At 44.2% G+C, this 21,560-nt stretch overlaps 1 protein-coding gene and 1 long non-coding RNA gene across 3 annotated transcripts in view; one reads left to right on the forward strand and one right to left on the reverse strand.

Annotated features, from left to right (window-relative positions):
• The window catches only part of ssh1a (slingshot protein phosphatase 1a), a 28,434-nt gene that overhangs the window by 6,263 nt on the left and 611 nt on the right, over window positions 1-21,560 (forward strand). The window contains exons 1-14 of one of the 2 annotated variants that reach the window (XM_020643253.3): window positions 4,448-4,755; window positions 7,983-8,083; window positions 11,723-11,787; window positions 12,897-13,018; window positions 14,711-14,779; window positions 14,975-15,040; window positions 15,267-15,461; window positions 15,763-15,856; window positions 16,242-16,370; window positions 16,542-16,588; window positions 16,705-16,851; window positions 17,043-17,243; window positions 17,674-18,373; window positions 18,472-21,560. The exon at window positions 18,472-21,560 is cut by the window's right edge and continues 611 nt beyond it. In XM_020643253.3, coding sequence (XP_020498909.2) covers window positions 4,658-4,755; window positions 7,983-8,083; window positions 11,723-11,787; window positions 12,897-13,018; window positions 14,711-14,779; window positions 14,975-15,040; window positions 15,267-15,461; window positions 15,763-15,856; window positions 16,242-16,370; window positions 16,542-16,588; window positions 16,705-16,851; window positions 17,043-17,243; window positions 17,674-18,373; window positions 18,472-19,545 — 3,108 coding nt within the window. In that variant the 5' untranslated portion in view covers window positions 4,448-4,657 and the 3' untranslated portion in view covers window positions 19,546-21,560. Of the gene's footprint in view, window positions 1-4,447; window positions 4,756-7,982; window positions 8,084-11,722; window positions 11,788-12,896; window positions 13,019-14,710; window positions 14,780-14,974; window positions 15,041-15,266; window positions 15,462-15,762; window positions 15,857-16,241; window positions 16,371-16,541; window positions 16,589-16,704; window positions 16,852-17,042; window positions 17,244-17,673; window positions 18,374-18,471 lie in introns of those variants that run through there. The other variant, XM_065951069.1, reaches the window with a different exon arrangement.
• On the reverse strand, window positions 8,727-12,990 carry LOC114920763 (uncharacterized). The gene is made up of 3 exons (XR_003809057.2): window positions 12,853-12,990; window positions 9,045-9,159; window positions 8,727-8,879 (listed from the first exon to the last, which is right to left on the reverse strand). It is a non-coding gene; the product is annotated as an uncharacterized lncRNA (long non-coding RNA).

The following is a 21,560-nucleotide window of genomic DNA, read 5'->3' on the forward strand; positions in this document are numbered from 1 at the left end:
ACAGGCTATCGGTACTTCAGAGCGTTAACCATAGGCTGAGAGCAAAGTCCACACAGCAAAAACAGACAGTACTAATAAGCTTCAGAGCTGCACAGGAAAAGCACTTCATAGACGTCGCAAAGCACGATGGAAATCATCACACAGACAGTTTAAACCTTTTTTCTCTCTGAGAGTATCTTAAAACAGACTGTGTCTCATACTGATAAAACTTTTATTCTGCATTTAACGATTTTTACATTTTTGTTTAGTCGCCCCTCCTCTTCAGATGTAACTGGAGCATGTCTAACAAACTGCATGTGGCTGACCTTTCTCAGAGATAGTGTTAGACTCCCACAATGCTGGAATTTAACTTTTCACAGTTAATAGAAAAATCAACACATCGGACTCGGTGTGCAAGGTATCTGTGTGTAATGTTTTTTTAAAATCAGATTAAGGATCCAAAATCACATCAGACAAAAACGAACTCGGTGTGCAAAAACCTTAAAGGAGCTGATTTTGTCACCTGTTATAGAGACAAAGAGAAAAAATAAGTCGAGATCTTGAGAAAAGAAACTTGAAATGACTGATTATCCTTAGAAAATGGATTTAATTAAATATATGGATTAGGTTGTACTAATGTAATCGCACAGTCTTGTTTTGAGGTTGTTATTTTTTTAATTCTTATCATGAAATGTTGAGACACTTTTGAAGGTGAGACAACATATTACAGAACAACACTGTTCTCCAGACTGCACTTTAAATACCTGCAATAATCAGATTTTACTGCGTAGTTCTGTCTGAACGTTTGGGATTTTAACGCCTTTCGTGCTGAGGAATTAACTTGAAGTGAAGTGGAGGATTTTTTTTTGAAAGGCAGAGACCCTTTTGAGCTTCCCAGAACAAAGTGTGTCATTTTTAAAAGTTCACTTTCTCTTCACTTATGCAACAGCCTATTCCCTGTCCCTGAGCGATACGTGTGTGTGAATGATGTATGTGTGATACGAGTCCTGTCTTGCCTCGAGATTGCTTCCATTTTTTGAAGGACTACTAAGCCACATTATGCAATTGAACTGCCAGTAATTTCATGTTTTATAATGTTATGGCACATTTAAGGTGTCTCATTTGACAGGTGCATTTCTCTTTCGATCAGTCTGTACTTTTCTAAAGCTGTAGATAGATAGAGAGCGCCACGTGTTGATGGACAGCTATACGAATGCCAAGTGGGAGTATTTGGTGTTCTCTGTTCCTGCCTGACCTTGGTAATGACGACGAGCTGAAGGGGTTGATGGAGGCCAACACAAACACGGTGCAGGTGTCGTAGGCACAGGACCAAGAATGATTTCATCCGACCACCTTGTACATAAACAGCAGAATTAGGCAAGAAGTCCAAACTAGACCAAAAAAATGTGTGGAGATAGGTGGTGCAGTGTTTGGACTGAGGAGGACGGATTGAACTCTGAGGGTGAGATGAAGGATCGGTAGATTATGACCTCCCCAGAAAAAATAAACAGGAACATTCCTGCTTCTAATATGAAGTCAGTTTTAAACTCACCGCAACACTTTTCTCACTCAGTGATCACACTTGTCACGACTGGTAGGTGTAATAGGTCAAAATACTCTCTGTGCGTACAATATGTTCGCACAGGAGAAAACAGACCAACTGCAGCAAAAGCATCATTTCTGAGGCGTCTTTGTAGGTTTTTCCCTCAGTTACACTATGATGTCATATTTGTGTCTGCACTGACACCTGAGGTTTATTCCCCCTCTGTCCAGCCCTGCCGTCTCCCTCTCTATTTCTCGCCCTCTTTTCAGGGTTGTAAGTGAGAAAATGGCAGCATTATGCAACTGGCAGCCCCACGAGGAGGATGTTTTTCCCCTCACTGACTTTGCTGGTGTTTGCAAACACTCAGAGAGCATTTACAAACCAGCCTGGTCACCGCCTCGGTGTGAGTCTTCAGTGTAATCCCATGCACCTCTCTCACATACCGTTATACCGGGTGATTCAGAGCTGTGGCTTACAGGACATCTGGTCTTCTTGATCCATCTGCTGCAGCCACCAAAACTATACTTCACCCTCTGTGACATGCCATCCTCCGTGGCCTGCTGCTCCTACAGTTTGACATCATCTGAATTAGGAAGATCCAAAATCCATCAGGTCCCACTAGTCCTGCAAACACCGAGCTGGTGAACCTGCAGCGGCTTATTGAGTTCAGTGTCTGCTGGCGAACAGGTTTTTACAGACGTTGTTGTTGTTGTTGTTTTGTCGAGGAGAATGGGAGGGCTATCTTGTTATCGGTGTCACAGTACTATTGTTAATGTCCTATCAGCAAATCCTCCCAGATTAACTGAGGCGAGCAGCTTTATAGTGCACGTGTCGGGGTTTGAATGCTTGGCTTAAGAGGGAAAGTCAGAAGGAAAGTTGTAGCTTCTCTTAGCTTGCAAACAGAAACTTATCTGTTATTGTTTTTTTTCTCCATATTTTGATGTCAATGGCACAATTATATTTTGTCACACTTCTGTTTTTGACTACCTGATTGCACCCAAGGAGGTTATTTATTCACTGCTGTTTATTCTTCTCATTACCACACGTTTTGAACAAAACAATCTGCTTTATTTTATGATGGATGGTAGGGTTATCATGATCATATCAGAATTTTAAACTTCGATATGATACTACTAGCGAAAACAAAAACTAATTTATTGCTACCTATTTTGATTACCATGGCATCAAAAATAGAAGACCATGGCACCCAGTTTTGGATAATTCACATAACATTTGCGATGTTTGGGTATCCATATGTTGCCAAGCTATTTGTGCAATTTAGACAGACTTTGGAGAATTGATTCAGAACCTGTTTTATGAACTTGATGCTGCAGGTTTTTGATAAGTTTCATTGTAACGTACAGTAATGTTAAATCTGCCACTAGAGGGCTTTCATTTAAAACAATAACAAAAAGATGACGTCAAGGCTGCGGGGAATCATGGGAGTTCTCTCTGCTACTCCACCCGATGAAAACGAACTCTGCGTTGACCATAGTCAAGAAGAACGGGCGTAACAGATCCGAGGAAGAGAATATGTTTAATGACGAGCTTATGTATCTGAGCATAATTTATGTGATGTTTTAAAAAAAGAACACAACAGATCCTTTGGTCATATATATATATATATATATATTTTTTTTTTTTTAAGCTTTATTTTTGGGCTTTTTCGTGCCTTTAATGTAGAGACAGGACAGTGGACAGAGTCGGAAACCAGGGAGAGAGAGAGCGGGGAATGACATGCGGAAAGGGGCCACGGGGGGAAGCGAACACATGGGACGCGCGCCTTAACCACTGAGCCACCAGCGCGCCCCTCATTGGTCATATTCATGAACTCAAAGCTGACAGAAGTATTAATCCGCTGTGATCCAAACAAATTCACATGTCATCGAGAAAAAGATGACAGGTCTGGAAATACTGACATTTCTCAAGTTCTGTTGTCGTCTTATAAAGATGAAAAGTTACTTTTATGTCTCTTACAAACAGACAGAAAGAAAAAAAACTTTTTTAAATTTCTTGTAATAAAAAACAAGACATCTTCCAATATCGAGTGCCGAGGACCTCTATTACTGTTGCCATGGTAGTGAAACGGGCATCTATATTGTTTTATTTTACAAGCATTGTATCAAATTCTGGGGTCGGGACAGCCCTAGTTTCTTAAGAATTTGACCTAAAACATGTAAATGTCTTTGTACTCTCTAAGAATCCCACACACTGGTTTGTTTGCGGTACACGGGAGTGAGTGACAGCAGCTGCCGGCCACTTGAAGGAGAGACACTAGCTAATCCCTCCCTTATAAGCCTGAGTATAATGAGATTTGGGAGGTTTTGGAGGAGTGCCCGCTCTCACTGTCCTCTCCTCCAATGCTTGGCTCATGTATTAAGCTCCCTGGAGGCACTGTCTTGGATTCTGTTGACCCTTCTTGTGGCATGCACATCGAGACGTCCCATTAGGATTTCTTTCGTCTACTTTTTTTGTCTTCCTCCGACTGAGCAAGAGGTCCCGCTTTTTTTACCTTTTGAAGAGAAATAGCAGACGGTTTCTGTTGGACGGCAGCACAGGATCCTGGAAGGAGACATGTTTTAGTAAAGAGAAACCTCTTTACTTTGAACTGATTTCAATCTGATAGATGAGGGAAGGGAAGAGCTCATGCAAAAGGATTTATACCAGATTCATTGTCCTCTGAAACCTCCTGGGCTATTTTGCTCAAGTTTGTTTAGACTCGGTGTCTCTCAAAGAAAGGGAACAGTCCTTTCTATTATTGGCTTTCTGTCTTACTGATGTGAATGTATGACCTGCATTGTACTGTGGAAAAGTGGGATGAAGGCCAAAGAGAAAAAGAGCTCAGTTGCGTGAGCCCGAGGCAGCGGGTGGAGACTGCAGTACGTCCCTCCAGGCAGGACTCTGACTCGCACACAGTCTCACAGAGGCTCAGATGAGGGAGGAGGAGGAAACTGGAGGGTGTGGCATCTGAACAGACGGCAACTCTCCACCGAGCAGCACAGATGAGAGCAGACTGTCACTCTGAATCCGTGGACCTGAACCTTCTTCCCCTTCTGCTCCTTTGCGGCTCCTTGAGGCTGATGAAGAGGAGGTAGCTCACATCCAATTGGCCCTGGTTTTGTTCCAGTCAACAGGATGCATCTGGTCCTAGAGCCCATACAGGAGGCCATGATGAAGATGATACCCTATTTTGTGGAGAATGCCGTCCTGACCCAGAGCGAGATAAACCGCATGTGAGTGAAGCGTGTTGTTGCTTATGAGATTTAAGATCAAACATTCCACTTCAATCAGGAATTTGTACTCTAGCCTGCACTCTGACGTGAATCTATTGCTGTTGCAGAGCTGTAGCTTCACTCAGTGTAGCGCTTGAGTTTGAATGTGGGCTGAGTCATTTTGCAACAGATGCTTTGGTGTCATATCAGGCCGTCAGTCGGAGTAAGTCAGTTAACGTGTCTAAGAGATATAAGCTGATGAACCCTGAGTAAAGTAAGCTCTAATGCAATGTAAGCTCAGATTTAAAACATTACTTTTTATCTGTCTTTGTGTTCGGTTCTGTAAGGAGAAGGTTCATCACCATACCAGGATTTTAAACTTTGATACCATGCTAGTAGAAATCAACAAATATTGCTACCTGTTTTGATACAGTAACAAAAATACGGCACCAGATTTTGGGTTTTTCTTGTGCTTAACCACCAAACATGAAATACAATCTTCTGCACACTGTCTGACTTGCAAAACCACGTTGACTACCGGGATGTTGGCAACATGATTGAACAGTCAAGACAGCGTGAAGAAGTTTGATTGCATTTTTTAGTACTTCAGGTTGTTTCCATAACAAAACTTTGGCAATATAATATTTGTGCGATACCAAAAGTGTCTCCTCCTCTGCTCTTTGTCTGTTTCAAATGTTTAGGAGATGCCGAAGAAGTTTAGAAAAGTCAGTTTATGCCGTGTCCTCTCTCTCTCTCTCTCTCTCTCTCTCTCTCTCTCTCTCTCTCTCTCTCCTGCAGCACCTTTATTTAAAGCTTCTGTGCTTTTCTATACCATTGAACATAAAAATAACACAGATTGTATTGTTTTAAAACATGTGGAATCGTAAAGTGTCAAGTAATAAACATAATAATAACATTTTGACAGCCTAAGTATGGAGGTATAGGTGCTGCAGGCTGTAATCATGTGCAATCTTTGAGGCTATCTGGCGAGCTTTTCTGTCATAGTCTTCTTTGATAAGCGATGTATTTTTAGCTCTGGTGTTTGCGGAGAAGCTGATAGCAGGATGCTGCAGGGTAAGAGACAGCATAGCGGAGGCTGTTTTAATTAGGATGTCTGAGGACAGCTTGTAAAACAGTGGGACAGTTTTTGATTTACACATGAGAACAAGTTTCACACATCCTCAAATTTCACCAAAGTGCCCTTCAGATGTGTTTGTTTTTCTTCTGGGAAGTTATCAGGTATCACAGACATGCAGGTCTGAAATGTTGTAGCACGGATTTGAACTCATCAGTAATGAGGCCGAAGCCCTTTTCTTGTATATTATCCATCATCCTCTGACAGCGGACCCTCCTGACACCCTCACAAATCCCAAACAGAGAACAGACGGAAACAAATAATCCACCACAGTGAGACAAAAGCTCTCGTTGAGAATCGTCCACCCCCATGCTTCGTCACTCGCTGTGGAACTTGGTTTGTCTTCGGTGCTGGGGGCGGCGGGAATTTATTGTGAGGTGCACAAAACGAGGTCTATTGTTCACCCAAAATCATGTGTTTAGCCCGGGCCTTTTCCTTCTGTGTGTGGGGTTTTTGAAAGTCAGATCAGAGACGGCTGAGTGAGGGAACAGTCAGAGCTGGGTTCAAAAAATGTGGAGAGTCATTGTGTCTTTGTCTTCACTCATAAACGTCATGACAGCCTGCTCTTGAAATCTTCCAGCAGGATATAAACATCATCACCTCCCTTCATTCACACAGTGGCTCAATATGACTTTTTGTTCACAATTTCTTTTAGATTTATTTTGGGGCTTTTGGGCTTTATTTATCGGGAGTGCCGGAAAAGGAGCTACAGGACGGACTTGAACTCTTGCTGCCCACTCCGGGTTGCAGCCTTTGTACCGCTAGGCCATCAGCGCCCTACTTCTTTTGCAAATTTAACTCGGGGATGCTGGCAGGAAGAAGTGAAGATAAAGTAGCAGGTGTGAAAACGGCGATTCTTACAGGACTTTTAAAGACAGGTTTATTCCAACACACTGGTGTTTTAGCTGTATTTAGAGACGGGTTTGTCTTGGATTTTTGTTTTTCTCCCGTCAATCATCACTTGTTTCACTCCTTTTGATGATGCTCTGGTCCGCCAGACTGCACACACAGAATACAAGGTGTGTGTTTCCACCCTGCTGCCAGGTAGATTTATGAGTGCACTCACATTGTTTTTCAATGAAGAGGAATGATTGAATTCAGCCTCAAGGAAACACCTCACTTCCTTCTTTTTTTATTGCTGTTTCTTATGTAATATGTTGACAGCTCTAAAGCCTGGAATACCCCAAAACTTCCTTTAACCATCAGGTAGGGTTGTCACAATACCACAGTTTTAAACTTTGATTTGCTGCCTGTACAAATCAAACAGTGATTGATTCCTTTTTTGATACCATGACATTGAAAATGGAACTCCTAGGCACCCAATATTGTGTCATTTTTTTGTTTTTAGTTCCAAAAGATTGCAATCAAACTTCTGCCCCCCCTTCTAAATTACTCAACTATATCATCAACGTCTCCTCTCCTTCTCTTTAGCATGTTTTTGATACGCTCTCTCTCTTTTCTTGTGGCAGCTTTGGGCTAAAATTAGGCTGAAGATCTGTAGTTTTTATTTAAAACATCAGTACATCTCAATGCTTTGATCGTAAATAAAACAGAGTTTATTTTAAAAGCACATGGTATACCAAAGTATCAAAGTACTGACTGACATTGTGAATCCTTGCTTGTGTTGTTCTTACTCTGTGTTGGGATAAAAGCGTCTCCTAAATGAATTGTAGTATCAAACTATTTGACAACCTCACTGGAGGGTGTGACCCGCAGCCTTATTGCTTGTTAATGATTAAACATCTGCAATTGTTTCGGCTCGTTTTGCATTACACCGAGCCAGCAGAGACCTGACGAGTCAAATCTGAGAGCAGCCCATGCAGCAGGAAAAAGACAGATAAGCATTCTGGATCAAAGCTTGATTCATGGCTGCCGCAGACGCGAGGTCTTCTTCTGTACCGTGGCAGCTGAGCTCTTCCACTCGGCTGTTGAGATAATTCACCAGCTGCAGGAAACCGTGATTTATTATCATCTTGTTGTGTCTCTGTGAGAAGCTGAATATTTCATTTGTCTCGTGTTCCACTTCTCAGCCCGATGTGCTGAGCTGTTCCTCCGCAGCGTGCTGTCTCGATGTTTCACTGCCTTTAACCTCTGTTTCCCATCTGTTCTGCAGCCTGAGTGAGAGCTTCTTCATGGTGAAGGGTGCTGCCCTCTTCCTGCAGCAGGGGAGCAGCCAACAGGGCCAGACAGCACATCCTCACCACAAACATGCAGGTAAGAACCCCAAACACACACACACACACACACACACACACACACACACACACACACACTAACACTAACACACACGCTGGTAGTTTGGTTACGTTTCTCTCCCCGTCACACTCGTCCTCCAGGTCATAAAGTGTGTAACTGTCGTGCTGTTACACTCAGCAGAAGTTTTGAGCTGAGGTGAGGAGGACGGAGGGTGCCTGGTTGATAAGCGTGTTCCAGACGTGTAGCTTAGGCAGATTAGAGTTTAAATCCAGCGCATGGCTGCACCGTGAGCAAAACTTGAGTGGACTATTAGAGGAGGCCCTGATTGTTTGTGTTACCTTGTGTGTCCCCCCCATGTGCTCACTTTACTGGAGAGGGTACATAAGGTAAATGAGAACTTCTCTCAACTCGCTGTGACCCGGCTGGACAATCAGGTTCATTTTACCCGAGGAAATCAATCATTGCAAGTCAACGAAATTGAGGTTTGTGAAGCTGGGACAGTTTGTGTCATAATGTCTGTAAATGGACAGGAACAGGAGAGCGTTGCAGTTTTTTGTTGTCAACCTCAACTTTATTGTCCCAGAGGGGACAATAAACTTTCATGACTTTTGTTTTTGCAGTAAGGTGAAAACAAGAAACATAAAAAAACACAGACAACATACACTGCAACAGGAAACAGAGAATGTATAAAAAAAGGTCCATAAAACCATCATTTAAACAAAATAAAACACGTCAGTCGTCATTGGAGTTCAGTCTTTTGATGGCCTGAGTTACAGACAGTCACCTGCTGCCGGTCGCTCCAAGAGCAGCGCCCCTGATGATGAACAAAGTAACAGTTGTCAGGAGGGATCGGACCAAAAAATCAAAGCAGCAGTTTATCATAATTCTGACTTGTGAGATACAATATTCAAATCGATGGTGACAAATATAGATTTTTCTCTTTAACATTTTTTTGGCACACTAAACAGATTTGACTCACTGCGTCACTTTGTCATGACTCCTCATGTTGGCGCTTACGACATGAATGAGGGTATTGTGAACAGAAGTTTACTGGTCAAAGAAGAAGTTGACAGCGGGATTGTAATATCGGACAGCTGTAAAAAAAAAAAGAAAAAAAAAGTTAAAGAACAGATAAATGGATAAATACTTCATTGATCTCGAGTGAAATTCGAAAATGAAGCTTAATAAGAAGTGTGAAACTGACACCAAATTTAGTATTTCATATTCTTCACAAAACCAGATGTTGTGATGTATGGTTAGGATTCTCTTACAATATATCAATTATCGTGAGATGACGTGTCACAGTATTTTCGTTATCCTGCGGCCCCCATCACGTGTTGTAACATGTTGTAACGTATGATGACATTGTATCGTGAGTTACCTTGCAGATGGGTTAGGGTAGCTGATGGTTCTTCTATAAAGGCCAATTCATATATCTTCAAATTATCTTCATACTGTAAAATGTCACCATTGAAAGCCACACTCGTTGCTTTTAAGACCTGAGTCAGACCCCACAGTGCACCGGCATGATGGGAAACCACCAGCTGAAATGCTGCCAGGCCGTTTGGCCGGTCGGGGCTCGTGTTGGCAGCTCTGTTCTCTCTACCAGCCACTCTGTCAGGTATACCGGGTATTTGCTGCTCCCGCTTTGTTCTCGAGCACATTTCTCAGTAACTGTGGCCTTCAGAAGAACAAAGACAGTGGTGTGACTTTGACAAAGTGCTCGGTAAAGATTTTCCTGCTCTATGTACTTGTGTCCTACCATCAGTGACTTACTGGAGCATATTATCTGTTCTCAATCAGGCTTTTTTTATGGAAATAAACAAGACATCACAAAGCTTACAAGATAAAAAAACACTGTAATGCAGTCCTTCAGTGGGCCCACCAAAGAGATTATGATTAATTGAATTATTAACTGTAGTTTTATCTGAGTGTGACTCAGCGTTGTGTTTCATCCTGATGAAGTGTTTGAAACCCACTAACGCAGGTCAAACAGTAGCTTATCTCTAAGCTGAAAGTCTGCGGCGTCAGACGAGGCCGTCGGCTGAACTCGTCTGGCCTCTCACCTCCACACAGACGCACGATATATAATTCTCTGAAGATACATTTCTGTTTCTGTGAATGGCTCCCTCCCTGCAGATGTTATAACTCAGAACAGATGCCAGCTCGGCTGCCAAACAGTTTTGAACTCACTTGACTTTCACAGTTTGTTCTCTCTGGATCCGTCAAAAACACACTCACCATGACCGTGGGATTCATTATAAGACAAAATAAACATTCAGCAGGTGAACATGTTCAAATATCCCTGACTCAGCTGAAACCTTGTCTTAGAATAGGAACTTTTTGACACCATGAAAATAGTTACTTTGTTGTTGGTGGGTCCTGAGGCTAGACCACTGAGCTTGATAAATGATGCATTTTAATAAATCTTGATTTAAAAACAGGTGGATTTTGTAGTTTGGTTGTCACATGTTGTCGCTGGGCCCCCTCCCGTTTGAAACAAATGAAAATACCTCGAGATTAAACAGACTTTTATTATATTTAATTGAGTCGTTTGCCCGACAGTAGGCTGTATGAGGAGAACTCTAAAATCATTTAAAATATGATCGGTGTCTCACCTCCACTGACTGACCTCTGGTCTCCATCAGTGAACATTTCTGGAGTCGGGGGTCTCTAAAATATCCTTTAAATTATTGCCAACATTCTTCAAGACACAGCTGAGAGTCATGTGCACAATTTGACAATCTCAGCAACATCAGAGAAAATCTTTGATGCTTTTTGAAAACCCTCGATTTTGAAACGATTGGTAGTATTGAAAAGTACAGACGCTTTAAAAAGCTTGAGATCTTCTGTCACCAAAAGCTGCCACGAGTGATGGAGAAAGCGTTGGTACCCTAACACTGCAAAACTACTTGCATTTTCAACAGTGTGTGGGAGTTTTTTGTTCATTAAAAACAAGAAATGTCTCAATACTGAGTGAATAAGAGTTCTCTTTTTGTTTCCATCGATATAAGTTGATTTTTACAAGTATAGTAAGTTAAGAATCGAGTATTGTGACAACCCTAAGAACGAGTTTGGGAGCAGACTGTTGGTCACTTTCCATCTCCTGCCAGTAACTGTCATTAAAACCAGTCAAGACGACATGATTAGTCCTGTTTGTGACATATTTCAACATGGCTGGCCTCCCATCTGCTGCTCCTTTGATGTTGCTCCTGTCGCTCCGTCTCCACGCCCTGTTTTTATGATCCAGTTTTCACTGACACGTCTTACATCAGAGCTGGCACGGCGAGGGTTTATCGAACAAAGACAGGCTTTTGAATTGTGGTTTTGTGGTTGGGTAATGGACTTATGTAAAGATAATAAAAAACGTTTGTTTCTTTTCAATGAACACGTCAGCTGATTTAAAAAAAACAAACAGAACAGGTTTGATGAGGATGGATTTCTCTTTCACTGCATTTCACTACACTACAGCGTCACCTTTAATCATATAAGCACAATAAGTTCCCAGCATGCATTATGTTCTCATTATTATTCCCAATCAGTGGTGTCAAATCCAAACCGCCTCTAGTGTCTTTGTTTTTCCCCTTGAAGTCAAAATGTGTCGGGTGAGATTTATAACCTCTGACATCAGGTTTTCTTTATGACCGTCCTCCACAGGCGATTTACCTCAACACCTGCAGGTGATGATCAACATTCTTCGCTCCGAGGACAGAATCAAACTGGTGAGAGACAACACAAGTATGCAGCATGCATCCAAACACGCACATACATACAGGCGAGCGACTTAACAAGCTGGCATAGCAAACCCTCCAGAATGCATTTTATTGTGTACTTAAGAAGCTTATTTGTTCGCTGTAATTACTGGCTCGTGAGAGCAGGTTTGAACGCACTCAGGAGAGCATGACCAAATGTTTCCACGGCGCGTTAGAGAGACTTATTTCATTTTATGTTAACCAGCTCTGTGTTCTCACACATTCTGAGGACTCGCTTATCCCATTACATCAAGTTGATGTGCCGCTCTTCTGCGCACATCGAGCTGTGACACTCGTGTTGGACACACATTTTCAGCGAGCAGGGTCAGAGCATCGACTTTTTTCGACCTCTGAGGCGTGTTGCTGCTGTGTCCAATAAGAGTTTAGCTTTTATTAACGGGGCATAAGAATCCCTCTGACACAACAGATTAAAGTGAATTAACTTTGTGTCGACACAAGTTTAAAGTGTGAGTCTGAGTTCCTGTTATTTTCACACTCTTAACTTAGATTTCAAGCACCAGCATGAAACCAAAACTAACCTCCGCCGCACTGAACCCTCCGCTCTCCTCCAGAGACACACCTCCAACCCCGCTCGACTCGCGTTCACACGAAGGAGTCATAAATTAGAACGCACAGTAATTAAACACCATTAAGGACAAGCGGCAGACAAAATTGTCCTTATCACACGCTGCGTTGTTGTGTTAGCATTCTAATCTTAGCGCACTTTAGTTAGCTCGTAGCTTCACATTGCAAATATATTGACACAGAATGAGCGTGACATTTAAATAATCAGTGAGTATGTTCTTCTTCTTGTCTCTAGTTCTTGACTAAAACAGCTTTTATACACAAGGGGAGGAGTCGGCCGTCCCGTCCATGTAAACATGATGTAAACACGGCTCTGACAACAACACAGTCAGCGGGACTCGAGCTTCTCACTCACTGTAGACAGTCAGGACTCAGAGACACATATACACAGGAGAGACTTGATTTCTGCTGTAGTTATTTATGTGTAAGAAGTCGCACATTCTTCCTTACCAGAAGTTGTGGTGTTTGAAATAAACTGTCGGTGTTGTGTGCAGGCGGTGCGGCTCGAGAGTGCGTGGTCAGATCGAGTGCGGTACATGGTGGTGGTGTACACCAGCGGGCGACAAGACACAGAGGAGAACATCCTACTGGGAATCGACTTTACCAGCAAAGACTGGTAAGAGGAAGCCGTGTGTGTGTGTGTGTGTGTGTGTGTGTGTGTGTGTGTGTGAGAAACCGGAGGAAACCATAAAACTACAGACAGTGTTATCACTTTGAGTCACCAGATATCCAAAGGTCGGCTGTAAATTTACACTTTGAGAACATGACAGAAATGAACCAGATCCTCCCCGTGTCCCAACAACGCTACGAGCACCAAGTGGTCTTCTGACCTCTTTAAAGTTCTCACCTTCACCCCCATGGCTGCTGCAACGAGGACTACAACCTCTGTACATGGAGTGTGCGACATTAGCGCTAGGCTATCGGCGCTGCCATATTTTGCTTTCTTTAACACAAATTCCTTTAATGACTTTTATTTTCTTTAATCTGAGTTTCACTCAAGCAGCCATGACAACCGTGACCTTTATCACTGCATAGCCACTTTTATTTTTTTATATTTTATATTTGGGATTTTGCCTTCATTCAGGGAGCACAAAAGTAGGAAACTAGGACAGAGAGATGGGAATGACATGTGGGGAAGGAGCAACAGGTCACACTTGAACCTGGGTTGCCCACTTGGAGGACTATATCCTTTCCAAATGGGGCGGGGACCTAACCGCTATAGCATCAGCACCCTGCTACAAAGTCATATTTCGGGCTATTCTGTCTGGTCTCCAGGTTTCCCCAAAAATGGGTGATAAAGTTTACACCCTCCTTACACTCCCTCCTTTTTTTCTGCCTTACATTTCCGTATCTGTGTCTCTCTCTCCAGAGTGTTTTAGGACAGGGCAGCACTCGGTTTGAAGAGTTATGTCCATGAGTAGCTAAACCACAGGAAAGAACATCCAGAGGTTTAAAATAAAGGTTTTAATTAGTAGAGGTTGTTACATTTGATGAACTGTTCGGGAAAGGCAAATCTATATTTATAAATGTGAACAGAGCTCTGCCTCAAACTGGAGCTGCTAAATGAAACAAATGCTGAACATCTTATAAGTGATGACATTTAATAAAGTGCCTGTTATCAGTGAATCCCACATGATTTATCAGCTTCTCAAGACTTGATATTAAGATCATAACACAAGAAGCATTGTTAAGATTTATCTCAAGTCATTTTATTAATTTAATTTAGCTATTGCAGCAACGAAATGCAGGATTAGTCAACAAAAGAGCGCTTTGTCCCTCATTTGCTTGGTATGAAGGTTGTCAAAATTGTCAATACCTTGTTCCTCTTTGATACCATGTGCATTAAAATGATACGAGGTCCGTTGTTTTAATGATCCATAATTTAGAAAGTATCAGAATTTAAAAAAATCCCCTCCAGCTCATCAGTCATGCATTTAATCAAAAGCAGCTGCAAGAGAACGAGAGAGAGAGAGAGAGAGAGAGAAAGTAGCAGCTGTCCATTCAAATGAAAATATCTGCAAATTTTGATGTTTTCTTTAAGTCCTTTTGGTGTCTCATAAAGAGGAAAAAGTTATGTTTATGTCCCTTGAAAAGAAAACAGAGAGCAGAGGAGGTGACAGCGTTTCAATTCTGAAAATCATATTTGTGCAATTTGCTGACAAGAAATGACTCAATAGTATATCTTTGTTGCCTAGGTATTGAAATATACAAAAACATTGTTTGATTTTTACTAGTATCAAAACAGAATTTAACATTCTGGTATTCTGACAACCCCACAAGGTATTAAGTTCTCCTTCATCTGTTCCAGCAAAAGCTGTTCGATCGGCATGGTGCTACCTCTGTGGAGTGACACAAAGATCCATCTGGATGGAGACGGGTGAGTCCTTGCTGTCAGTGTGACACCCCCCCCCCCCCCCCCGCTCTTCAGACACAGCTGCAGCTTTCAGCGCGGTGATGTGCCTCTACCTCTGCCTCACACTGCATCGACGCCTCACACTTTAACATTGAGCACCATAAAGTCAGCGCTACGTGGTAGTCAGCCAATGACCATCTGTTTTTGTTTGCTCCTCAGGGGCTTCACTGTGAACACGGCGGGTCGGACTCATGTCTTCAAACCCGTGTCGGTGCAGGCTATGTGGTGAGTAACAAACGACCTCAGGAGCCACGGCGCCCGTCTACAAAAAAAAAAAATAGCTTCATGACACAGCACAATAAATCTGCTGTTAAACACATGTGCCACTGTGCTGCAGCGAGGCAGCGCTGACCCACTCTGCCCCCTGCTGACATAAAGATGCATGTGCAGAGAAATGCAGTGACTGTAAACTGTCTGAAACTGTGGTCTGTTTTTTAAAACCACAATGTAGGTCAGCCCTGCAGGTGCTGCACAAGGTGTGTGAGGTGTCACGCAGGTATAACTACTTCCCTGGAGGCATGGCTCTCACCTGGACGGGCTACTATGATAGCTGCATCGCCTCAGAACAGAGCTGCATCAACGAGTGGAACGCCATGAAGGACTTGGAGACCACCCGGCCCGACTCGCCCACCATGTTTGTGGACAAGTAAGTAAACCTGTAGACCAAAAATGTAAAAATGTGTGTTTCCCCACACATAGACGATACCTGCGCGGACTCCCCAAGTTTATTTCCGACCTGTTTTTTTATTTTTAACTGTCAACTCTCCGTACATCCCTCTTGAAAATGCTCCGATTGAGCTGCCATCAAAACTGAGTCTCTGTGGGAAACACTGAACACACAACAACATATTCTGTATTTAAAGCCTGTAAAGTTACTGTTAGTTTGACGCTTCGTGAGCAGCTGTTGTGTGAACGCTGAGGTTTTGATCGGACTTGCTCCTCCGCAGGCCTTCAGAGAGAGAGAGGACAGAGTGCCTTATCAAAGCCAAACTCAGAAGCATCATGACGTGCCAGGACCTCGAGAACGTCACCTGCAAACAGGTTCGTATACAACACAACACACACAAACTGTGCCTGTTTATATTGTGTTTATTTTCTGTTTTAAACCCGTACAGAACTTTGGCCAGCTGAGGTTGTTGTGAATGTGAAACATGAAACTATAAACTTTAACTTGATAAACACACACTGAATTAAAATGCACACACACACAGCGCTGTGCTCCCTCGCTGGCTCTGCCGATCCTGTTTCCCTCTGTAACGTTTCTGTTACCACCTCCAGAGACGGTACAGAGGGGGGATCACTTCATCCCCCTCTTACGCCTCAGTGACTCTCACATTGATGACAAACGTCGCAGGGACATAAAAATCCTGCATACTGAATATTTGATTGACACATGAACGTAAACCGTGTCGCTTTCCGTTTTCAGATCCGCACAGAGTTAGAACAACACATGAGCTGTAACCTGAAGGAGTACAAGGAGTTCATCGACAATGAGATGCTGCTGATCCTGGGCCAGATGGACAAAGCCACGCTCATCTTTGACCACGTCTACCTGGTGAGACGAGCGACCCCGTCTCTTTACACTCAAACACGCGTTACAATCAGTCGTTCAATGTGAATAACTCGGGGATAAAAGGCTTTTCTTTGGTCTGAGAGGAAGACTGCTGTCCTGTTTTTAGAGAAAGAAGAAACCGTCTAAACAGTGTTTTGCTTCATTTGTTTGTAGGGATCAGAGTGGAATGCGTCTAATTTGGAGGAGCTGCAGGAGACGGGGTGATTTATTTTATAATACGGAGGAACCGAGATAACCTCGCATAAAACAACATTTTCATAATGATTCGAGCGAGAAGGAATGTTGTTGACGAGTGTACGTTATCTTTCCTCCCCAGGGTGGGCTATATCCTCAACGTTACCCGGGAGATAGACAACTTCTTTCCAGGCACCTTCAGTTATCACAACATACGCGTCTACGATGAGGACGCCACCGACCTCCTGGCTCACTGGAACGACACGTACAACTTCATAGTGAAAGCAAAGTGAGTGGAGGGGGACATGGGGGAACAAGCTGCTCATGTTAATATCAGTTTGTAAAGATTCTCTTATCATATGAATAACAGCCGAGACTATTCTTTCATGTTGGAGCATCTTTCTTGTCTATAATCGATCTGATAAGAAGCTAAAGGCCCCTGGAGTTTTCTTTAAATCCACGTTGTTTCGTCCCCCACAGAAAGAACCACTCAAAGTGTCTCGTCCACTGCAAGATGGGCGTCAGCCGGTCGGCCTCCACCGTCATCGCCTACGCCATGAAGGAGTTCGGGTGGTCGCTGGAGAAGGCTTACAACTTTGTCAAGCAGAAGAGGACCATCACGCGACCCAACGCCGGCTTCATGAGGCAGCTGGCTGAGTACGAGGGCATCCTGGACGCCAGGTACAGCCCGTCACACACAGGGGGTGGAGGATAGCAGAATTTAAACTTTGATATGATACCAATAAAATATAAACTATACTCACACTCGCTTTGACGCCATGGTAACAAAATGATCGGTCCTACGCACCCAGTGTTTGAACACTTCCTGTTTTAAATATCCAGAAAAATGAGAGAAAGGTCTGCAAACTGTTCAGCTCCCGACTCGGCGAGTACTGCTCTCGCTCTTTAACTTGTGGCAGCTTTTTAAGTTGAAAATATGACTGAAGATTAGTTTTTTTCATAAGCTTTAATACATTTAGATTATAATGAAGATAGACATTATGTAGATTGTAGCGTTTTAAAGCACACTCAAAATATTGATAATGTTGACCTCAGTGGATGACCTCTTAGATTGTGACCCGTGTCCTCTGCACTCTGTGTTTGTCTCCAGTAAACAGCGTCACAACAAGCTGTGGCATCCCGACGCAGACTGTGAGATGTCGGAGGGGCAGCAGGGGTTGCAGTGTTGTGGAGGAGAGGAGGGAGACCACCCGACTCCCGAGCCGGGGATGTCTCCCTGCTGTGAGGAGGCGCTCTCTGATAAGGGGGCCACCTGTCCCTCCCCCCGTAGGGCTGTGGCGCTGGAGATCGACCCTGCCTACAACAACTACTACTTCCGCCGGCTTTCTGACTCGGCTCTGGACAGCGAACCATCGACTCCAGTGCGCGGCCCTCCCCTCGTCGGCATGGAGAAAGTCTTCATTGAAATCGAGGATGTGGAGCGAGACGCCCTGCTGGATGACGAGGCCTTCGATGGGCAGGAAGGACTCCCTCCGCCTCCCTTTGGACCAACAGCAGAGGGGGCCGCTGCACAGACATCCTCTCGGGGACCGGAGCCCCTGGAGGAGCTGCGTCTGAGGCTGGAGTTCAGCACAGTGGAGGAGGAGGATGAGGAGGAGGTGCAGAAGGAGGAGGCAGAGATGGAGGTGCTCATGCAGCCAGATGATGGAGGGGGCGGGGGAGCAGGCGGAGGACAGGAAACGCAAGATGTCGAGGTGGAGGGGGATGCAGAGGGTAATGGGATGGACCTGGCAACCCTGAATGAAAACTCCAACAATAACAACCATATCAGCACTCCACAGAACCTTCATGTAAGTTTGAAAATGTTTAAAATTTGGTTTCTGAATCTGGTTTATTTCTTAAATCATCACCTTCCTTCTGACTCTAATTCTTCCATCTTTTCATTCAGGAGAAAGTTGCCTCTGTCCCTCCTTCCAAGTCCAAGCTAAAAGACGACTCTCCACCCCTCGTTTCTAAGCTTTGCCTTAACCCCAGTCCTTCTGAAGTCCCAAGTGCTTCATTCAAACTGCCCCATACCTCTGCTGAATGCCTAACGTCTTCAGTTGTAGTGCTACACCCCTGTGCCAACTGTGCTGCCTCCCCACCTGAAGCTCCCCTCGACGAGCAGCCAGGAGACCCGCCGCAGCTAATGGAGCTGAAGGACGATGGTGATTTAGTCAAAGTAGAGAGCGACAGTCAAAGAAGTAAACCTGCTGCTGCCTCTGAGGCGGTCCCCGAGCTGGTGAGCATGGACATGGAGGGGGAGCAACAAGGTGTGGCGTGCTACATCGGCCAACAACCGGAGACGCTTTCTCAGCTGCAGCGGTCTGGGCTGGTCCGCCGCCGAGCAGAGAGACTCGAGAGACTTTCAGGTTTATCCAAGGAGAGCTTGCACTTCCTGACGCCTTTGCAAGCTTGCCAAAAGTCCAAGAACAGCCACCCCGAGGAGGAAGAGGAGGAGGAGGGGGAGGGGGAGGAGGAGGAGTTCTCCCGCATCCCTGGGGAATTCCCGAAATCTTCCACACCATGCCAAGTGCGGTTAGAGCCACTGGTGGTGCCACTGACCAATGAAGCCTTGTTGGGGGTGGTGGGGTCCGGGTTGCTTACACCCACCAACTCGCCTCATGGCTCCACCCTGACCCGCAGCTCGAGCAGCGACAGTCTGCGCAGCGTGAGGGGGAAACCCGGCCTCGTGCGTCAGAGGGCGCAGGAGATCGAGACCCGCATGCGCCTGGCGGGCCTCACCGTGCCCTCCAGGCTGAAGCGGTCCAACTCGCTGGCCAAGTTGGGCAGCCTCAACTTCTCCTCGGAGGATCTGTACTCAGCCTGCTCGTCCGACGCAGGGACGCTGCTGCTCCTCTCGCTGTCCCCAGAGCCCGACCCCGGCCCCGAATGGGACTCCCCCAGCACATTTGCTCCGCCCCGGCCCTGCAAGGACCTGCACACTCCAGAGAGAGCGCTACCAGGTGAGCCCAGAAGCTGACACACCGAGAAGAGGCCACTTATACACTCCACCCATCCCCGGCTCCGTCACCCTGTGGGGCCAGAGAGCTGAGTCTAAAGAAACAAATGAAAATCTAAAAAAACAATGCCAATAGTTGTTCCAAGGAGGGCTCTCTCTCTCTCCTTTGCCACATTGTTCTTCAAACTGCTGTTCACAGTGATGATCGTCTTATTGCTGTATCTGTGTAAGCCATCCGTTCACCTCTAACTTGGTTTGATTCATGGACAAAACAAGTGCCTTACGTATGAGACCAGAGGCACAGAGCTGTGTGTTAGACTGCGGGGATGAGACGGCACAAGACCCTCTAAAAACCTTTAACCCCACACAGCCACTCGTACCTGAAACGTACCTGTAGATGGTACCTGATGGCACTTAGATTATTTTTACCTGTCTGCTCCAAAGTGGAGGTGTGAAAGGATCAACATGAGTTCTTCATCAAAGCTTTGACAGAAAGCAAAGTTACGAAATGTAAAGTTGTTGACCACACAGTTTACGTTTTACAAACCTAATCCCTGAAAAGTCGGGACGTTGTGTAAAAATGTAAAATAAAAACAGAATGTGATGATTTTCTAAATATATTATAACACCAAGACGACATGTCAAACGTTCAGAAAAACAGTGAGAGGGTTTTTTAAGATAATTATTTTCCCATCTTGAATCTGATGTCAGCAACACTTTGAGCAAAGAGTTGCTGACAGGATCCTGTTTACCTCTCTATGCATCACTTTTTCTTTTAACACTTTTTAAGCGTTATTTTATGAACTGAGGAGAACAGTTTCTCTCATTTTAGAAGTCTCCCATGTCTTATTTTATGCTTCATAAAGCTCTAAACACTTTCAATGGTTGACGAGTCAGGGCGGCAGGAAGGCTCGACTCTTTTACTTTGGAGCCAAGCTGTTGTCACACGTTCAGAATGTGGTGTGGCTTTCTCTTCCTGAAATAATCACAGCCTTCCCTGCAGAAAGAAGCCTCCTTTCTGCAAGCATACGCTGCTCCAGTACCTGCTGTATTAATGATTCAGCGTTAACGGAGCCTTCACAAACGTGCAGCCGACCCACTAGTGCTCCCTCATACACATCACAGAGGCTGCGGTACATTTTTACACGTTAGTGAATGCTCTGATGACCTGTGCTCACACATAACAGTGTTGGAAGTGTTCCTGAGATCATGCTGTGACGCCCACTACAGAGTCGCGTCTGTTTTTTAATGCAGGACCGTCTGAGGGTCAAAGGTCACAGCCACACAGTCTCCATATTTGGACTTCACTTGTCTCCTACATGCAGAGATTCCTTCAGATTCTCTGGATCTTTAAATGATATTCTATTTTACTTATGACGATGAACTCCACAGATTCTGTCTGCCTCTCTGTGATGGTCATGTTTCTGACCTGTCGCCAGTTAACCTTATTAACTGTGAGAAGTCCCGTCAGGTGATTTCTTTTCCAGTCTGTTGGCATCACATTCATAAATAGGCGTACTGTATAGTTTTATATAGATATGACATTTCTCAGTTTCAGCATTTGATTTGTTGTCTTTGTGCCGTTTTCAATTCAATATCATCTTTCAGTGTTTTTCAAATCATCACCATCTGTTTTAGTTTTTTTTTACATTTTACACGACGCCCGTCCCGACTTTTAGGATCGGGGGTTTGTAGATACTCGAGGGTTGTAAATCAGACGGTTACCTCATCACCAGATGAACACCTGGCTACACTTCAGTTTACTGCATTTAAGGAAACTCACTTTAAAGCAGAGGTGTTTGTGTTTATGCATTAACGTGTAACTTTGTGCGAGTTTGTGAGCGAGTGAATGGGACGAAACAAAAGAGAGAGAGGAGGAGGAGGCTGTGACTTTTTCACTGTTTTCAACAAACAGAACAAAACATTTGAGTTTGTTCTTACTTTGCACTGTTTTTTTATCGAGTGAATACCGGTACACACAAGCTATCTTCCAAAATAACATTAGTGTAATGTTATTGACCTCATCATTCCCCGTC

This window comes from Labrus bergylta, chromosome 2 (assembly GCF_963930695.1).
Source record: "Labrus bergylta chromosome 2, fLabBer1.1, whole genome shotgun sequence".
NCBI classification, from domain to species: Eukaryota; Metazoa; Chordata; class Actinopteri; order Labriformes; family Labridae; genus Labrus; species Labrus bergylta.